Genomic DNA, 17,752 nt, shown 5'->3' on the forward strand with positions numbered 1-17,752 from the left:
TGTGTACTGCGCTTTTGGTAGGCAAATGGGCAGTCTTTCTCCTACACAACGCTAGAGCAAATTTGCCAACGATTTCTACAGGATGAAGATAGAACTAATACCCATCAGTGGTGCTGAAGGATAGTCCTGAAACGAACTTGATGTGGTATTGTTGACCATTATTTTGTCAAAACTGAAGTAATTTTCTCACAGTTTTTTGTTACTGAAAAGAAAGAAAGGGAAGAGAAGGGTAAGACTATGTCACAACAACTGAGAAATTCATGAATATAGTCTCTTGAATATTTATTGTAATCGCAAAAGGAAAAAAAAACTCCAACAAAAAATAAACAAACAAAATCCACTTGGTATACAGAAGTCACATACAAACAGAATAGCCAATGGAGTACACAGTCTCTACTTCCACATAGAATTAAAACTCTGCACATGGATAAAACTTGTACTTCACGTTCAGACAAGAGCTCCCATGGATGTATGCAGAAGATTCACAACATTTGTCACCCGGCAGCATTTTAAACTAACATATTTTTTTTAGAACCACAGTCACTATACTGCAGTAATAGCTGGGGGAGGAGGGATGGATTGAGGCTCACTCCCTCACAAATGTATTCCAAGTAAGTTCTTCAACTTTTCTTCAAGAAATAGTCAGTAAGTAAGTCAGCTTGAGGAAGCCAGAACAGCTACATATTTTCAAGGTAAGCATTTGTTTTTGTTTATGCAATCACATGTCTCTGAGGAATAATAAAAATACCAGGTAAAATTATCTGCCAGCCCTTGAACAGTCAGGTCACTTAGCAGTAAAAAATCTAGGTAATGCATCCTCAGTCCTGTGGCAGCCTGTATATCTATATTTAAGTTGTACCTCATATTATGACAGTTACTTTGTCTGCTGCTCAGCTGCAAAGACATCCAGAATTTTCTTTTTTTCTTTTTTTTTTTTCTTTAAGCAATCTTAAATCTCTCTCAAAACACATTTTCATTAAACTCTGGTCTATTAAATTTTGCATATGGTTTCATAGCATAAAATATAGAAATAAGGAAGCCTTTTAAGAGCTGCTCAGGTCATAGCAAGTACTGTTTGTGTGCTCCTTAATGCAATCTGGCTACTTTGCTTGCTCAGAGAAATTATCTGACGATATAGTAAAGGAAACCACGCTACTGGTTTCCAGCAGGCCTTAGAGTTTAGTTCTTTTCCTGATCAGGTTAATTAAAAAAACAAAAAGCCTAAGTCAACCTTCTACATTGTCACAAAAATATATCAGATCAAACTCAAAATCTACTTATGCACCTTTTAGTGTGGTACTAATGAAAACAATTTGTTGGGAAAATTGTTCAGCAAAAATGGTTACTCTCCTTGGCCGAGATTCAGTGGCCTGTCTCTATTTAGAAAATTCCCAGAGCACGTCTCGTTCCTTTGAAACCAGAGATGCAGCAACAATTAACAGAATCAGCTTCTTCTCTGAAGAGTCTCTAGGCACAGCTAGGAACCCCTGGCAGTCCAGGGATTCAGAGTTTAAAGCCACAAATGTACTTAAGATTTTTACTGAACAGAGACAGGCTTACTCTCATGCTTGAAGAATTATGAGAAATACGTAAGGCTAACAGGAAAGGAACAAGAAATGATTGGATGCCTCCTTTTCGTTGCACAGTTGGGTTCTGGGCTGCATTTTGTTCCCATAATGTACTGCAACTTTACTGCTAACAGTAGGGTTGTTCAGCACTTGAGAGTTGGGTAACAGTGGAGGGAAGAGTCTGGGTCAGTATTTTAGGAAGGCATTTTCCACCTTCAGGATCTAAAGGCAGTTAAGAAACTTAATGGACAGAAGATTGATTAAGGTCACCATCCGCTGTGCTGGACCATTTTGACTGTGACTCACAAACTGTTTCCAAAAATGTGAACTGAAGGCACCCACTGAAGCTTACCAAGTCATCTGCAAGAGTACTGGATACGCGTATTTAATATTTCAGGTAAGTATTATGTATTAACTGTATCAGATTAAAGAAAACATTTCCACATGATATTATGCACTGCAGGCAGACAGAGCATGTAACCAGTTCTTTTAGGAGTAAATAACTCCCTGTAAGTGCTGAATTCTAGGAAGGTTCCTTTAATGCTTCTGGAGAACATGCTTTAAAAATCTATGCGGATAGGATAGAAATGGCTACAAGTATCTTCTGACTGAAAGGGTTGCCCCACTACTATCAATATAACATTATATAATTTTCGAAAAGGACACTCACAATTCTAAAAGTAAAATTGACATGCACTTGCAGTAAACATATAGATATCTTTTACCATTGTCTCACATATGAAAAATAGTTTAAATGGCTTAAGAATAGAGTATTCTTACACTACACTGGTAAAGCATTTACTATATAAATTTTACTACAAGACACACACAGCTACTAGAAAACTTTTAAGCCACACAGGCATCATCAACAGCTTATCACACATACGTGACACTTCTCCCTTTCACACAAGTTTATATACACTGAGTAAGTCATTAAATATTGCACTTATTGGCCCATGTTCCCTCAGGTTTGAGGTATTCAAAAAATAGAAAACATATCTATTTTTATAACATATTTTCATGCAACATTTAAGACATTTCAGTTTCACAAACACTAGTATATAGATTACATATTTTGATAGTCCAACTGAACCACGACACATTTGACATTATTGACAACATATTAAATGAGAATTACAACACAGACAGATTTCATTTAACACCAGTTGCAGGTACATGTCAGGATTACTCAAGGAAATTTATCACTAAAAGTAGTAAGCAATCCCTAGCTTTTATTTCTGCATGTTACGCATGATCGTGAAGTTATGGGAAGATTAGAATGTATGCTTCCCCCAAAATCAAATACCAGATACCTTACTCTATAAATGACATGCCATTGATGCCTGCTGGAACTGTGGATAATAGTAACCCTACAGTCTGTAAATTTAACCCAGCTGATTTCTAGTGCTAATGGGAATTTCTGGTTAAATTCCACTATGGTATTTAGGGAAAGCTGCACTGAGCATGAACAAGTAGCACTGAACTGCTACTTCAGTTCCTACAAGGGAACTGAATGAGTGTCAAAGACATACTGCTGTGTATGCATACTATACGTGTGTAGCTGCAATTTCTGCTTGAGTGAACATCCATGGATAAACAAAATTAAAAAAAGAAGAAAAACAGAAAAAAGCTTAAATCACAAGGATGAAATACATTTTCCCAACTCATTTAGTAAAGAAAACTGACAAAAAAATTAAAATTTTGAAACTGAGTTGCCTCTTAAATTGAGACCTTACCAAATTAAGAACCTTGGAGGATCTGGAGTCAAACTGTACTGAAGAGACTATGTGTATGGATTAAATGGTGTAAATCAACAAAATTCATACCTCCCGTTGGCATAAGTGAAGGTATGTTGCTTTACACCCCCTGAGGGTATGCCTATGAGGATTTACAACCTCATGGCTTTATGCCACAAATTCTGAACAAGTCACGCTAAAGAGACTCTTGGCTTGTATACTGCATGGCTACCTATGAAACAGGCCAAGGAGGGATCTGTCCTAACAGCAGAGCAGTTATTTAGTTGATGCCCTTAAAAATGCCAATAACAAAACTTGTGTCTCACGAATGAATGCAGTAAAGAGTAGTTTAAGGGGGAGATTGGTTTTTTGAGTTTTTTGGGGCCTCTTTTGAAATGTAACTACAGCACCTTTTGTCTGCTATTGAAGAAGCAAAGCTGTCATCATCAGATAAAGAATTTGTACCATCATTTGTTTCCTAAAAAAGAGAATTGAACTCAAAGCATTGTCAAAGTTAGGATCAAACTCCAGCAGACTTTGTGCACCATAAAATAGCACTTCATTCCTAAAATAAAGACGGTGCAGGCAGTACAGCTGGATATACAGAGCTGAGCAGACTGGGAAGAAAACCTTATTTTTCAGACTGATGCTCTGGAAAGGCCACATAACTGTTGCTCAGGTAGTTTCTCTATGCATACATTAAGGATAAGCACAATGGAACAAACAGTTCCAGGTAACAGTCACGTACACAGCAGTTCAGAGAAAGAGTATTTTTTGACAGAAAATCAGGCTGGCTGGTATGTATTTCAAACACCAAACAAATAGGTCTAACTAAATCAAACCAACCATAAAGAATTAATAGAGTAACATGTTAATAGCTCTGTAAGGACCAGGATGTTTGTGTACATGAACTCTTATCGGAATTGCCAACATGCATGTGCAGGTTCAGCTCTGCAAGGCTTACTAGCTGGCAGTGGCAGGCCAGGGAGCGCTGCCGGTGCTGGCGCGGCTGCGCTCCCCGGCGCTCCCCTGGAATTTTCCCTGTGCTAGTTGGATCATGCAACAAGCAAGATACTGTCAGAGCATGACAAGGCTGGTGTACTAGCCATGCACAGGATTAGCTTGCCACTAATAGTATTTATTAGTCTAGATCATAACTCAGAAAATGGGTTGTACAGTATTAGTCCAGCTGGCACTATGGAGCTCAGGACCCTCTGCCGAGAGGCATCTAATCTCTCAGAAATTTGACACGCTCTGTGTCTCAACTGCTGCATCTGACCAAACCTCAGCTGAAGAGGTTACCTGTGGCTGGCTTCCATGACATTTGGTCCTATTTCTGTGCTGAGAGTGACAACAAATTGGTGCAAAGTGTACTGGGCTTTACCATGTGAGTGCTTTTCCATCAGGAATTGTGACGAGGCCGAAAATAGTTTGGGCTGTCTTATTCCAGGTAGTCAATTTAATGATCCATCCCTGTTGTATCACTAAAATGTATCTTTTGCTAGCCTGGAACTTGCTCTTGACAGAACTCTGCTACAGCTGTGGTTAGATCAGGGATCTTACCAAATTCTGCTTCTGTCTTCTCCAATGACTAGCTCATAATCAGTGGCTATTAGATATGTGTGACTGCATGTTTAAATCTTGACCTTGATAAGGTTGGGATGGGATTTCTGAAAGTGCTCAGTAGTCGCTAACTAGTCGCTTTTCATTTAAGAAAATTGCTGTTCTATCACAGAAGTCAGTGGTAACAGAATTAGACCGACACAAACTGCTTTTGGAAATCCAACCATATCAAACAGGCCAAGACATAATTTAAAGTAGAACTGCTAGTTCCCCCAGAACTCACACTAAAGTTTTAGAATGTTTGAGGAAGCAACAGTAAATTACTTTGAAAAAGACTGTGGTTTTGGGGTTTCTCTAAAATAGTTCCAGCTGAGAACTGAAAGGAGGGGTACTGAGATCATGATGCTTCTTGTCTAAATCTGAACAAAATTTATAATAAAAAACTCAGGACTGCTGCGAAACACATGGTTGCAAAAGCCAGCCTACTCAACCTGATGGAAAATCAAAGTGTAGTTTTCTAACACTAGGTAACAGAGATTGTTCAGAAAAGGTCTGCCTGAGCATCCAGATATTTGTAATTTCATAGTAATTTCCTGTTCTTATGCTAGCATAAATCAGGTTGGAAGGGACTTCCAACAGGTCATCTAGTCCAACTTCCTGCTCAAAACAATGTCAACTAATAAGCCAGATCATGTTGCTCAGGGCCTTATCCAGTCTGGGCTTGAAAACCTCCAAGGAACTGATGTGAACACTTTAAAAATTAATCTAATCAATTCTAAACTCTATGGTAGTGCCTGAATGTCAATAAAAAGGTCTTAGGAGTTCTTATCTAGCGAGTGGGTTCTACTACTTTTATACCTCAGATGAGCCTTTTCGTCCGAACCCATGGCTGCCAGCGTAAAGAACAATAGTGTTGTTGCAGCTTCCCCCTTCCTCCTCATTGCATGCAGAGGATTAGACAGATGGGAAGTCTGGGAGGTTAGTTATCTCAAAAAACAGAAGGAAAGATTCCCCCTCTTTGATTTCCCTGTTACTCTTCTGTCCAGTCCCTTGATGCAAAATGAGAAGCAATTAGTTCTTCATATTTCAGTAAAGAAATATCAATCTATCACTCAACTTCTTAAAAAAGATCTATACTACAAACACACATTACTCTTCTAGTTGCCACCACTGACTAGAGTCTACATTGCTATAAGGAGGCAGTGAAGGTCTGGAATTCATTGCAACTGAGCGCAAGCAAGATGTGGCTGTTGCAAGGGGCTGAAAGAAGGTCTTGTTACAATGTGCACAGGTGATGGCCATGCAGCCATCATCCCAGAGCAAAGCTGGGAGAATACTTGCACCTGCAGCAGAGCTGCATGTCCCAGGACATGTGCAGGCTGATTTAAGATGCGACAGTGTCCTCCTTTTCCCTTGCCTTCCTTGCATGAGGAAGGTTTGGACTAATAATACAATCTACACATTTTCTGAAAGAACGAGGGCTGCAGCTGAGTGCTGTCTCAAGGTTTCCTTGCTCCCTTTTCTCCAACAGGCATTACTACACATAGCAAGCATACGGTGGAAAGCTGACCACCCTCTCACACAAAACTCCCTCAGTTTCTTTTCAGTTCCTCCAAAGCAGTTGGCACCTGGTGGGTGAAGGCATATTGCTGAAGGTCTCACACCACAGTTACCAAAGTGCTATCTTAGATGGGGGAGAGAAGAACAGTGTCCCTGGAGAGACGCAGGGTTAAGGCTGGGGTAGCACATGCCTCTTCTACCTGATTGCTCATCTGCCCCAAAGAGCACAGTGCTTTCTCTTCATGGAAGTAAATGAATGAATGTTCAGCCTCCATGTCTAAGAGGAAAATAGTTGCCAAAGGTACTAGCTAACAGGACACTGACACGGTTTAAAACCCTAGAATGAAGAGAATACATTTATAATTTAAGTTATACAGTCAAAGTAAAGCCCTGATGGCACACCCATTTTACATGTGTCTACATGCCTTGCTTAGAAGTGGTTTTCACCATGTTAGAGTTTATGCATATTAGTTAACCAATGAAAAAGTGTCCATTTTCCCTTACTGTATTTGAGGAGTTTATATAAATTACCTTTGAAAAAAGTAATATGTGAAAAGGGATTTCTTTGCAGTTGCTGCCAACTTACATTACCTAGTGTTGCCTTCATTTTTCATTTCTCTTCCTTTTTTTTTTCCTGTTGCAGACAGTTTGAGAAATGTCAGCCTCATCCTAAAGCCTGTCTAATAGGTACAATAAAACAGTTAGTGCTTTCTCAATTACGCTATTTAGTTAAAAAATGTCACTGTGACCCAAATAAAGCAGTATACCACAGGGCACAGACGTAAGAAACTGCCTTCTAATTACTACGGTGAGTACTTTTTAGCATTGTGGCATGTGACTATTTTAACACTTTATTAAAGAAAGAATTTGTGGACTGTATTCTGCTGTCTCACAACCTTTTGCTGAGTTTATGATTTTATTCAGTCTATCTCCAGAAATGTTGATAATTATTTATTACTCCTAAAGCTTTTAAAAAGCTTGTGAATTTCTGATTGTCCTGTCAAAAAAAATACCCTCAGCAAAGTAAAAATGAAGTCATACTCCAACTCACTGACATCAGCAGCATCTCTATGATGGGTCTGGCCTTTGTAGTCAGTGTAGTGATGTTTCTCAGTGACTGAATGGAAGATGAAATTCCTGAAAGCTTAAATATGCAGATTTGACAGCAACATGACAGGACAGTTTTTGGCTATAAATATGAGCATAATGGATTTGGCTTTGTCGGGGTAAAAGCAGAACTTTATTACCTAACGCAGGTAGAATTGAAAAGAGTTAGTCAGCCCTCCTCTACTGGGGCAGATCTTGGCAGATTCTCTCTAATGATGCAACCACAAATTAAGTTCAGTTTCAGAAAGATATTAGGCATGCACTTCCCATGGAAATGTAAATATATTAGCTGTCTAAACAGGATGAAGTGCCTAATATCTCTGATGATCTGGACTGAACACCCACACTTAGCGGGAAACTCCCAGGGGGTTTCTTTGCTGTAAACCTGGGAGCTTTGGGTCTGGCTAGGCTGGAGGTTTGCCCTTTCTAACTCCTGCCGTTTCCAAGCAGGCATGGTGTGTAAGATAAGTGAGCTCAGATTTGCCAAGGCATTATGCTCCAGGAAGTTTCCCTTGTACAAATGTTCTGGACAGAATGAGCAATTAGCTCACTAGAGTAATATTTCTAAATTGATTTTCAGTCACGAAAAAAATATAAGTAGCTTCAGGAAGCTTATTCTGAAATACCTTGGCCACTACCCTAAGGATTCAAGCATATCATTTGAAACTGAAGAAGCAAGAAACAATTCTAGGCAAATGTGATCTGAGGACATTGCACCAGCTGAAGTAAGTGTAATGTAAAACAACAAAAGGAAAAGAGAAACTAATAGCCACCCTGCATGCAAAAGCCAGATGCTAAAAAAGGATCATCCTCACAAACTAATGCTAACATCTCCATACACATACTCAACCAGCTGTTGATCTAAAATAAAAGACTCTTCTCCCAAATAATTTAATAAGACAGTATAAATAAAGGCATATAGACCATTCATAAATACTCTGTTGGCAATAGAACAGACCGGAGCTGCCTTGGTTGATGGCTGCATTAACAGCCGCAGTTGGGTTGCTGTGGAGGGGGGGTGTCCTTTAGCCGTGTGTTCTGCTTGCCGGCAGTAATGGTGGGATCTGTCTCCAAGCTTTCCGACATTTTGTCACAGATGATATCCACGAGTCGCTCAAATGTCTGCTTGACGTTAATGTTGTCCTTGGCACTTGTTTCAAAAAATTCAAAACCTAATAAAATAAACAACACGTTGGTTTGATACATATTCCAGTATCTCCAATACATATACAGACCTCTCCCAGGGAAGGAAGAGTGGAGAGACACTCAGAAAGTAAACATGTAAGAGCACACACGATATTGCAGTGATACTGTGAGAGCAGTCAGATTTTTAAAACAAGCAGAGAAACTACACTAGAGTCATTTGCTTTATACCAAGCCAGCTAAAATCAGGATTGGCCCAAGCACAGTCTCTTAAGCATATTCTACTGTAAAATGGTTTTGTCTTAAAACCGACACCAGTTTGAGAGTACTATTATGTTAGAAATGCCCTATATGTCTGGCTATTGTGAAGGAACAATTTACTGTTTTCCATCTCTACTATGTTCCACTGAGCATTATTCTACTGGAAACAGCCATTTCCATTGTGTCATTAACCTGGTGCCAAAATAGACAATTGCATTTGGAAACTATCAGGTAAGAAAAGCAAACAAGGCAAGGAAAGACTTCTGCAACTTGATATCTGCTTAGAATAGAGGAAAATCTATTGGAACAAAGGCACACTCCCAAGCCAAAACAATACATAAATACTTTTTTCTCCTTAATTCATTTATATAGAAGGACTTTTTAATCTATCCAAACTACCTCGAAGGCAAAAATTAGAGTCTATCTTTTACTCAGAAGAGACACTAGAAGCTTGTAGGTAGCAGAGCCAGCTTTCCTAAGCTCTCTCTTCTACCCCGATTTGTCCCTTGTGTCTCCCATCTCTTGCAGCCACTGGGCCCGGTAGGCAGCTTGAGCTTTCCGCCAGGGCTGGAGCTTCCCCTGTTCTTGCTTCCTTTGCACCTCCTTCGTCTTTTTCCGTTTGTTTGTTTTTTAAGCCTTTTCCCCTGCACTCCATCTTATCCCACAGTCACCGCATCGCTCACCTGAGGGTTCCTTGGTAATTTAAGATTTTCTGGTAATTCTGTGTTTCCAGTGCCTAAGGGTTCAATATTAACACGGTTTACCAAACATCTAACCCAATGGTAATCTTACAGAAGTGGCTGAGCATTTTCAGAACTATTTTGATTCTTTCTGATTACTCTGTATAACAATGTACAACTACCACAGTGTTTTGTTATGAGGAAAATCCTAGTCAGAAAATGTCAGTCACTTTAAACTCCTGGCAGAAAGGGAAAAAGGGTTCTTTCTGCATATGGTCTGTGTTTTCTAGTGAATGGGCTAATCCTTTATTTCAAAAGGCCACTTGAAAATTATATGCAACTGCTTAGACAACATTAGTGCTATGCATTCAATATGCCCTCTATACAAGATATAATATGCATATTTAATCCAATAACTGCTTAACAAATAGCTTTTGCATGCTTGAATATTACTGTAGATTTACACTAGATAATTATAATTTAGCTTGGCATGATATCCCAGCATGTACTAATAACCAGTGCAAAAACTTACTTCTCTGTTCCAAATATTCTTAATATTTTTGAGTCACATAAAATGCCTTGTGCTGAAATGTTACAAACTGCTAAATTGCTCACATGCATAGGAGCAAACTACAAAAAGTTGGTGTTTGTAGGTAGTTTAGATAACAAACCCTTAGAGATACAAACGTTGTAAAGGGATTTATTCATGCAACTTCCATTAAGGTTGGTGCGAGGTTAAGCTTCCATATATTGGTGTGAAAATTTTTCCTTTCTAAATTTGTCTGGAAGGCAGGAAAAACATGCATTATAAAAGACACAGTATACAGAAATCATATACTGGGAGGTGGTGCAAATCTGCATTTCAAATCAAGTGTTTGTTTTAGTTTAGTGGGGTTTATATATCCTCTTCTTCGTTTTTAAATAAAAGCAGAAGGTGGAAAGAAGGTGTAGCCTCACTTGCGGGTGGCTTGCAGGGCTCCCAAGGAGCTTCATGCCAGAGATGACTGTCCAGATGTTTTGGGGAGCACCTCGCAGAAAGAAGGGCCTCTGCCTTTTCAGTGCTCTGTGCTGGAACTCAGCTGCAGCTCTGCAGCACAGTGGTGCAGCCAGAGCTTTCCACTGCTGTTGGTATCTGCTCAACAGAAACTGGAGGAAAGTGGCCACTCCAGACAGGCTGATTTGGTTAGATTTGGTTTCAGGCTATGTCTACATTGCAATCCAAAAGGGTGACTGCAGGTCATTATCTAATTTAGACTTTGGAAGCAATTGGAGCTGTGGCAGTCAGGTTGCCCTGACCCAGCTGGGAAGGTACTGGGCAGCTGTCTGCACTTGTGTAAGCTGAAATCAGAACATCTGGATTGCAGAGTAGATATAACTGCAGTTAGACAGGGTAAAATCAGGAGTCACCCATTTGACTGCTGGGAACATCACTCTCTATTTACAGTACAAACAAGTCAGAACTGTGACAGAATATCATTATTACTCTGTAGATAACAGCTTTCTAGCCTGACCATAATCCAGTTCTGTCAGTGCCCACGATCCCATGAGTAACAAAACAGCACTACTTCCTCGCTCCCATTCCATGTTTGTGCTCTTTTCCTTCTCAAGTACATAAACAGAGATGAAAGCTGAGCATGAAATCAAAGGGATGCCCACTGCCTTACAATTTGCCTAACACACAGCAAGGATGTTTCTCTGATAAATATTGCCTTCCCTGCCAGCTTCTCCACCTTTCAAGCAGAAAAAGATCTTAGTGTACAAGTAGTAGTGATCTGATGTGTGGAAAAGCAACAGCATAAGCACTACTTCCTCACTGCTTAGGGCAATGTAAACAGAGTGAGGAGAAGGAGGAGGATACAAGCAGGACTGGAAGGCAGAAGGGTTGAGGGCCAATGAGGAAACTCCTCAGAACTGGGACACCAAAGCTTGGAGAAAATGGAAGGAAGAAGAAGAAATCTAAAAGATGCCTCTGACAGGAACAGGTTTTACAGACAGTAAAACAGAGTAACTGGCACAGGATCTACACAATGAAATGGTATTTAAGACAGGTAGGTGAGATATCTGAACAGAGAAAAGCAGAAAGTGAAAGGAAAGGAGTCACAAAGAAGAGAGCAGATGGGTGTTAGGAAAGAATCTAACACAGGCAGGAGCAAGAAAATAGGTCCTCTGCCACAGTGAGGAGGTACTGCCTAAGACCATTGTGAAAACTAAGAAGCTCCCATTTTCCCAGTAAAACAGGGGCTTGTAGAGTGTGAAGCACAAAGCCATTTTTATTCAAATAAAATAAAAATAGACAGTACAACTGTGTCAAAATCTATGGAATTTGAGTTATGATTTTGATATAAGAAGGAAATTGTAGTCACAGTAATGGTGTAGCTGTGTTTCAAGTTGTGCCTGTGTACACACCACATCTACTTAGTTATTAATTCCCTGGATGGCCCAGGAACCCTCCCAGGTAATCCTTGTACAGATGAGACAATGCCCTGATTTGAGACAAAGGACTGACCCAAGAGAAGATAATTGTCTGAAACCCTAGCTACCTTCACAGGAAAGCATTTGACTAATTCTTAGAGGAGATCACCAGGTGGGATTTTTCTGACAGTCCTGAAGATTCCCCCAGGCAGTCCCTGCTGTGTTCAGGTCAGCTGATAGGCACTATTTCTATGCTTAAATGCATTGATTGACATTGTGGCTGAAGAACCTGGGCACCCTAGTGTGTTCCCTCCTGCCTCCCTACACAGTTCCTGCTGTAGGATGGACTGAACTGTACTCGGATAAGTTACTTGTAAATGGTCAGTAGAAACTGGTCCTGCAGATGCAGAAACGGTCATATGAGACAGTCTTGTGTACATAGTTAAGAGATTTAAGAGGTGTTTTGTGCACAGCTTATAATAATCAATACCAACTGATCACGACATGTAGTGGGCTGGGCACGTAGGACCACCTGGTTTCTGAGAATTCAGTAGAACAACAATTCAGAGAGTCTCATCTGCTCTAGCTGAAGACATTTTTGCAAAGACCGTTGCAATGGAGGCTCCTGTTGCCACCTGGACAGTCAGTGACCATCCTGCCCAAGAGATTTGATTCCCCACGTTAGCATTACCCTATGCAAAAGATCCTAATAAATTAGTTTTTTGCTTTTTGCTTTTTTTTTTTTTTAACAGAAACTCTGGTCTGTGAATGTCTGGGTGACAGTTTCAAAGAGATAGGGGCCATATTTCCTAGAAGAGTGTGTCTGGAATAAGTATTTCTGTAAAAAAGTAGAAAGAGGTACAAACTCCTGAATTCTGGTTGTTTTTCACTTTGTTATGGATGTTTTGCAGAGCTTTTTGCCAGTGACCTCTCCCCTCCTCCTGACTCATCTGGCAAATATTTTATTAATAGGGCTTAGAACCTGTGCTTCCAAAATGCCTGTGTATGAGGGCCTCAGATCTATGCCTTTTAATGTTTTCTTCAGGTTTTTTTCCAGTGCTTGCTATTAACTGAGAGGAAGATTTTCCATGTGAGTATGAGATTGAAGTGAGGTGACTCCCTTGCAGTTATAATGACAGCAGAGCTCAAAGAACACCACGTTCCCACCATAATCTGTACCGCAGATGTGGATAAGACAGGGCAGAGCAGGTTACTGTAAAGAGACGACAAAGCCCAAGAAGTAGGTGGGTAGGTAAGGCAGAACAGAGCTGAAACTGAGAAAACCCCAAATATCAGACTGAGAAAACCCTAAATATCAGACTGCTGCCTGAGCATGAACATTGTGTGTGGAAGATGCATCAGCCTGTTCTCATTTATCTCCCTTTTGTGTTTCTTTCACTTTTCCTTCTGCTGTCCTTTTACCTGTGTGTCTCTTTCCTTAACTACCTTCTCCCTTCTAGTGCTGATTCAAATCCCACCAGTCCCTGCAGAGCCCTATCACAGCAGGGACCTGCCAGCACACCAGCCGGGTGGTGCTGCTTGCGTCGTGAGCTATGGCCAACAATCCCATTAGGTGCCTTTGGACAGGGTCCCCTCTCTCTCCTGTACCATATGCCTGCCAAGGCCATGTTCCACATCCTCTTTCCTTCCCGTTTAAGAGAAGAACTTCAGCCACAGTTAGACTTAATTTTCTTCACAAGAACAAGTCAGATCTGGACATGATTCTTATTTTTCCCCTTCCCTGGGACAGGAACTCCCATTCTATCCCATAGCACTTTAATGTGCGGCATGGTGGGGAGAGAAAACAGCTAAGGCCTTTCAGCATGTGGGAGACACAGATTAAGGCTCCAGAGCACAAGATAGTCTAGGTTGATGGAACTGATCTGAATACCACTTTTAGCTTCCCTGCAACTTTAGAAGAAGCAGTGAGGAATGGCTTGCTCCTTGCTCTCACAAGGCAAAAGCAGTTTAGATTGCCACTCTGAAACATGTAAACAGCCTGAATTACTGACTTCATTCCCTCTCTGTCTTACACTTACGCTGGCTCTGCAGATCTTCCTTCATCAATGCTCATTATTACTTGTTTATGCCTGCTTTCAAAAAATAAGGAAGAAAAAAATACAGCAAGGAGAGCCATATGCAAAGAGAGGAACGTTCTGCACCCTCTCGTCTTCCAAGAAAATGTGACATCAAAAGGACACACTAACTAACACATTTTTAGCACAATTCCACAGTCAATACAGACAAGAGCTATGTTAATGTTTCACCAGCTGATTGGGAACACCTTCTGGTTTCAGAGTGTTTGCCCACAACCAAGACAATTTTATTTATCTCCCCTGACTGTTATGCTGTGCTTAACAGATGTCTGCAAAGCTGTGTTCTCCCAATACCTATCTTTCCTTGAAGATAAGCTTGAACTGTGATTGTTAGTACTGCTCTTACCAGTGACCAGTTCAATCTGATGTTTCGAGGAGCAGAAGGAGACTGTAACATCAGAGCAAGCAGCAGCTGCAGGAAGCTATTCTCTTTGTAATGCAGTGGTGTATGAAAGGCAAAGGTTAGGAAGCTGTGGGACAGAATCATTTAACAATGTAATAGTACAAAAAGTAGTGGGGCTAATGATGTCTATTTTCTTGTATTTGCATCCTGTGGTCAGTTCTGGAGCGGGCACTGGCAGAAACTTACCTTCTTGCCTGCTGTGAATTCTCTAACATCTAATAAGGTTTATGTTCCCATTGTAGGCTTTCTGTCACTGAAGGCAAGGACAGCTCCTCTGCTCAGCTGCCCACTTCCTCAGAACTTGTAATATCTTTGACACCTCTAGCCATCTCACAAAGAGAGAGACAGATACAGGGACGCGTGGCAGGATTGCAAATGCCTTCTTTCCTAGGAAACCAGACTGAAAGTAGCTAGTGACCACTGCTGTTCTTCAGAGGACCTCCTGCACCTGCAGCCATGTTAGAAGATCTGGTTACAGTGTGTTCTGCTTTTCAGGCTGGTTGAGTGGGAACTATGCTGTCCAGAAAAGGCCAAGGGCTGGAGAGTGTTGAGAAAAGTATTAAGACAACATTATGCCCCACCTCGCTAATAAGGCAGAACTTTGCTGTTGTCTCAGCAGAGAGCAGCGCTTTAGCACCGTTCTAGACAGAGCTAATATAATCACTTCTAATAGAAATGCTAAGATATTTATCCTTCCTTTAGGGTGGCCAAATTGGAAAAAAAAAAAAAAAAGCTAAGGGGGACTCTCAGTTATGACAGAGCACACAGATTTAAGGGGCAATTTTTGGGTACAGTCTAGCAAATATCTTTTTTCCAGTCTTTCAAGACAAAAGTTTTCCATATAAATTCCAGTTGTACTGACTTTGATTGTGGCTTCCAGGTACTTTCTGAAAGAGTGCATTTGGGGAATAAATTACATTTGCAGCAAATAAATTTTTTCTTGCTTGTTTACAGGAGACATTTGGTGAGCAAACAACTTGCTTCTCTTTGCCATTAAGTAACTTTTCTGTAATGCAGTTCAGACTCCGTGAAAGTAATGGGCAGGTTAGCAATTCCCCCTCCCTAAAAAATAAAAAAAACATCCTGTGGAGAGGTGCTTTTGAGCCTTTAATCACTCTGCCAATACTCTGTGTCTGTTATGACTAAAGGAAAGATTTTGGTATTTGCCAGTACTGTCAGTCTGGCCCCTTCCTCTGGCAGTAACATTTGCCTTTTAAAAGAGGTAAAAAATGGTAAAAAGTGGAAATATGAAAAAGACATGTTCCTGCACAACCCAATTATTTTCATTTTTAATGCGAAGTTGAATGTAGCCATATGCCAGTGTTCTTGAAGCTGCTGGCGACCCTGCCTTCCGCACGAAGGTCTTCAGCCAGGCACAGAGGCAATGCAGAACTCTGTGTTCCTGCAAGCTGTGAGCTCAGGTGCCAAGTCCTACTTGATTCTGGATTTAGATGTCAAAATATATAGGCCTAAAAAAATGCCTTTTTGGTTGCTGCCTAAACTCGCAAATGCCTAATATCCCTAGTGTTTACCGTGTTCACATCCCAAGGACCTATAGGCAAGTGAAGGTTCACCCCTCTTCTACATTGCAGGGTTGCTGTCTTGTACCCAAGCCCTGGTAGGATTCAGAAACCAGTCAATTTTACCAGCAGGCCTAACCTTTCAGGCTTGGTCAGATCACACATAGGTGAATGGGTGCTGAATTACACACTGTATAGACATATGGCACTGAAAAATGCTCTGCTTTCAGACTTACTGGGATTCTAAACAGATTTGATTTGAAGAAATCTAATCACCGCTGAATCTTGTTTCTCTCTAGTGTGTCCTCAGCACTGCCATTATGTGTATGCCTGAGCCAATAATCAAATGAAAATAAAATAAGCAAGACTGGCTGATTTTTGTTTGAAGTGAGAAATTTTCTTCCTGCTTTTGGCAGGGCTGATTTTCAAAGCACTGGGAATCAAGAGAAGGAAAGAAAGATAAAGATGAAAATGAAGACTCCAAGTAAGAAACAGTCTACAGGAAGTGAGAAAAAAGAAGATAGAGGAGAAGAACCCCCACGCAAAACAAAACCCATGCAAAATAATGTGTATGTTAAAATCTGAGGGATGAAGTGACCACCTTTGTGAGTGACAAGCTGTGGAGGCACGCTGAAGCTCAGGGCTTTGCTGAGGCCAGGCACCTAATGCTGCCAGCTCTCCTAGGCACCCAGAACCCAGTGTGAGGGCTGGCTTCTGTCTCCCCTTGCAGAAGGGGGTGTCAGGGCTCTCCTAGAAAGGGCCCATTTTGTTTTGCTTTCTGATATCAGTTAGTGGCTGCTAGGAGAGATAGAGTGGGTCAAGATATATTTACAAAGCAGGTGAGTGCCACCTAAGGCATGCTCCAAAAAAGTAGTGGGTGTCCCCAGAAATTTCCTACTGGAAGTACAAGACAGGTCAGCCGTGAGACGATCTTGGGCTGCAGAGTGCATGAAATGTGGAGGCACAACAAATATAGTGGGAGGTGCACAGTGCTGCCCTGAGATAAGAGTCAGAGATGGATTTTAGTGGTATGTCACACTAGATGATCACCAGCGATCCCTTGCAACCAACATTTCTGATACAACTGCTCTACTTCCTGGAGCCTTGACCAACCCAACCAAGAAGGTAGGATACGACAAATAGGATCTCACAGCAAAGATGACCAGACATTTGAGGCAGATCCTGCAGTATCTTCCCAGTAACTGGTGCATCATGAGCACAACAGGCATGCTTTGGACCTGTGGCAGGACTGTACTTCTGCAGCTACCTTAGGGGCCTGGACCTTAAAGTTATGAGGTACCTTGTAATGACAGAACTTGTAACTAAAAACTAATACATATTTAGATTGCTTGTACCATACGCACAGAAAATCTGAGTTGTAATGAAACATATGGACCAAAGGCAAAAACGCAAATAAAATTATGTGCTTGATTTGCGGGCATAATAATAGCACAATGACATAAATAAATTGGGAAACTGGGAATCAAATTACATACGCAGCTGTCCATGTGCATGTGCAGTTATTCAGTGTCTATTCAAAGTCTGTGCCCAAACCTCTGCCTGCTAAGCCTTTGCTAGAATAGAGATCGCAATATATCATACAGACCATAAATGAAAGGAACCAAGAAATTCATGCCATCTGTGAATCATTCATTTTACATTTATTCTGACAAGTGACACCAAACTTTTATGAATGTACAAAG

The 17,752-nt window shown here is 40.8% G+C and overlaps 1 protein-coding gene across 1 annotated transcript in view; it reads right to left on the reverse strand.

Annotated features, from left to right (window-relative positions):
• Positions 1-265: 265 nt before the first annotated feature.
• The window catches only part of LOC104146863 (ras-related protein Rab-3C), a 137,273-nt gene continuing 119,786 nt past the window's right edge, over positions 266-17,752 (reverse strand). Inside the window, exon 5 of the mRNA XM_068925633.1 lies at positions 266-8,706. Within this exon, the coding sequence (XP_068781734.1) occupies positions 8,519-8,706 (188 nt within the window). The 3' untranslated portion in view covers positions 266-8,518. The remainder of the gene's footprint in view (positions 8,707-17,752) is intronic.

This window comes from Struthio camelus, chromosome W (assembly GCF_040807025.1).
Source record: "Struthio camelus isolate bStrCam1 chromosome W, bStrCam1.hap1, whole genome shotgun sequence".
Lineage (NCBI taxonomy): Eukaryota > Metazoa > Chordata > Aves > Struthioniformes > Struthionidae > Struthio > Struthio camelus.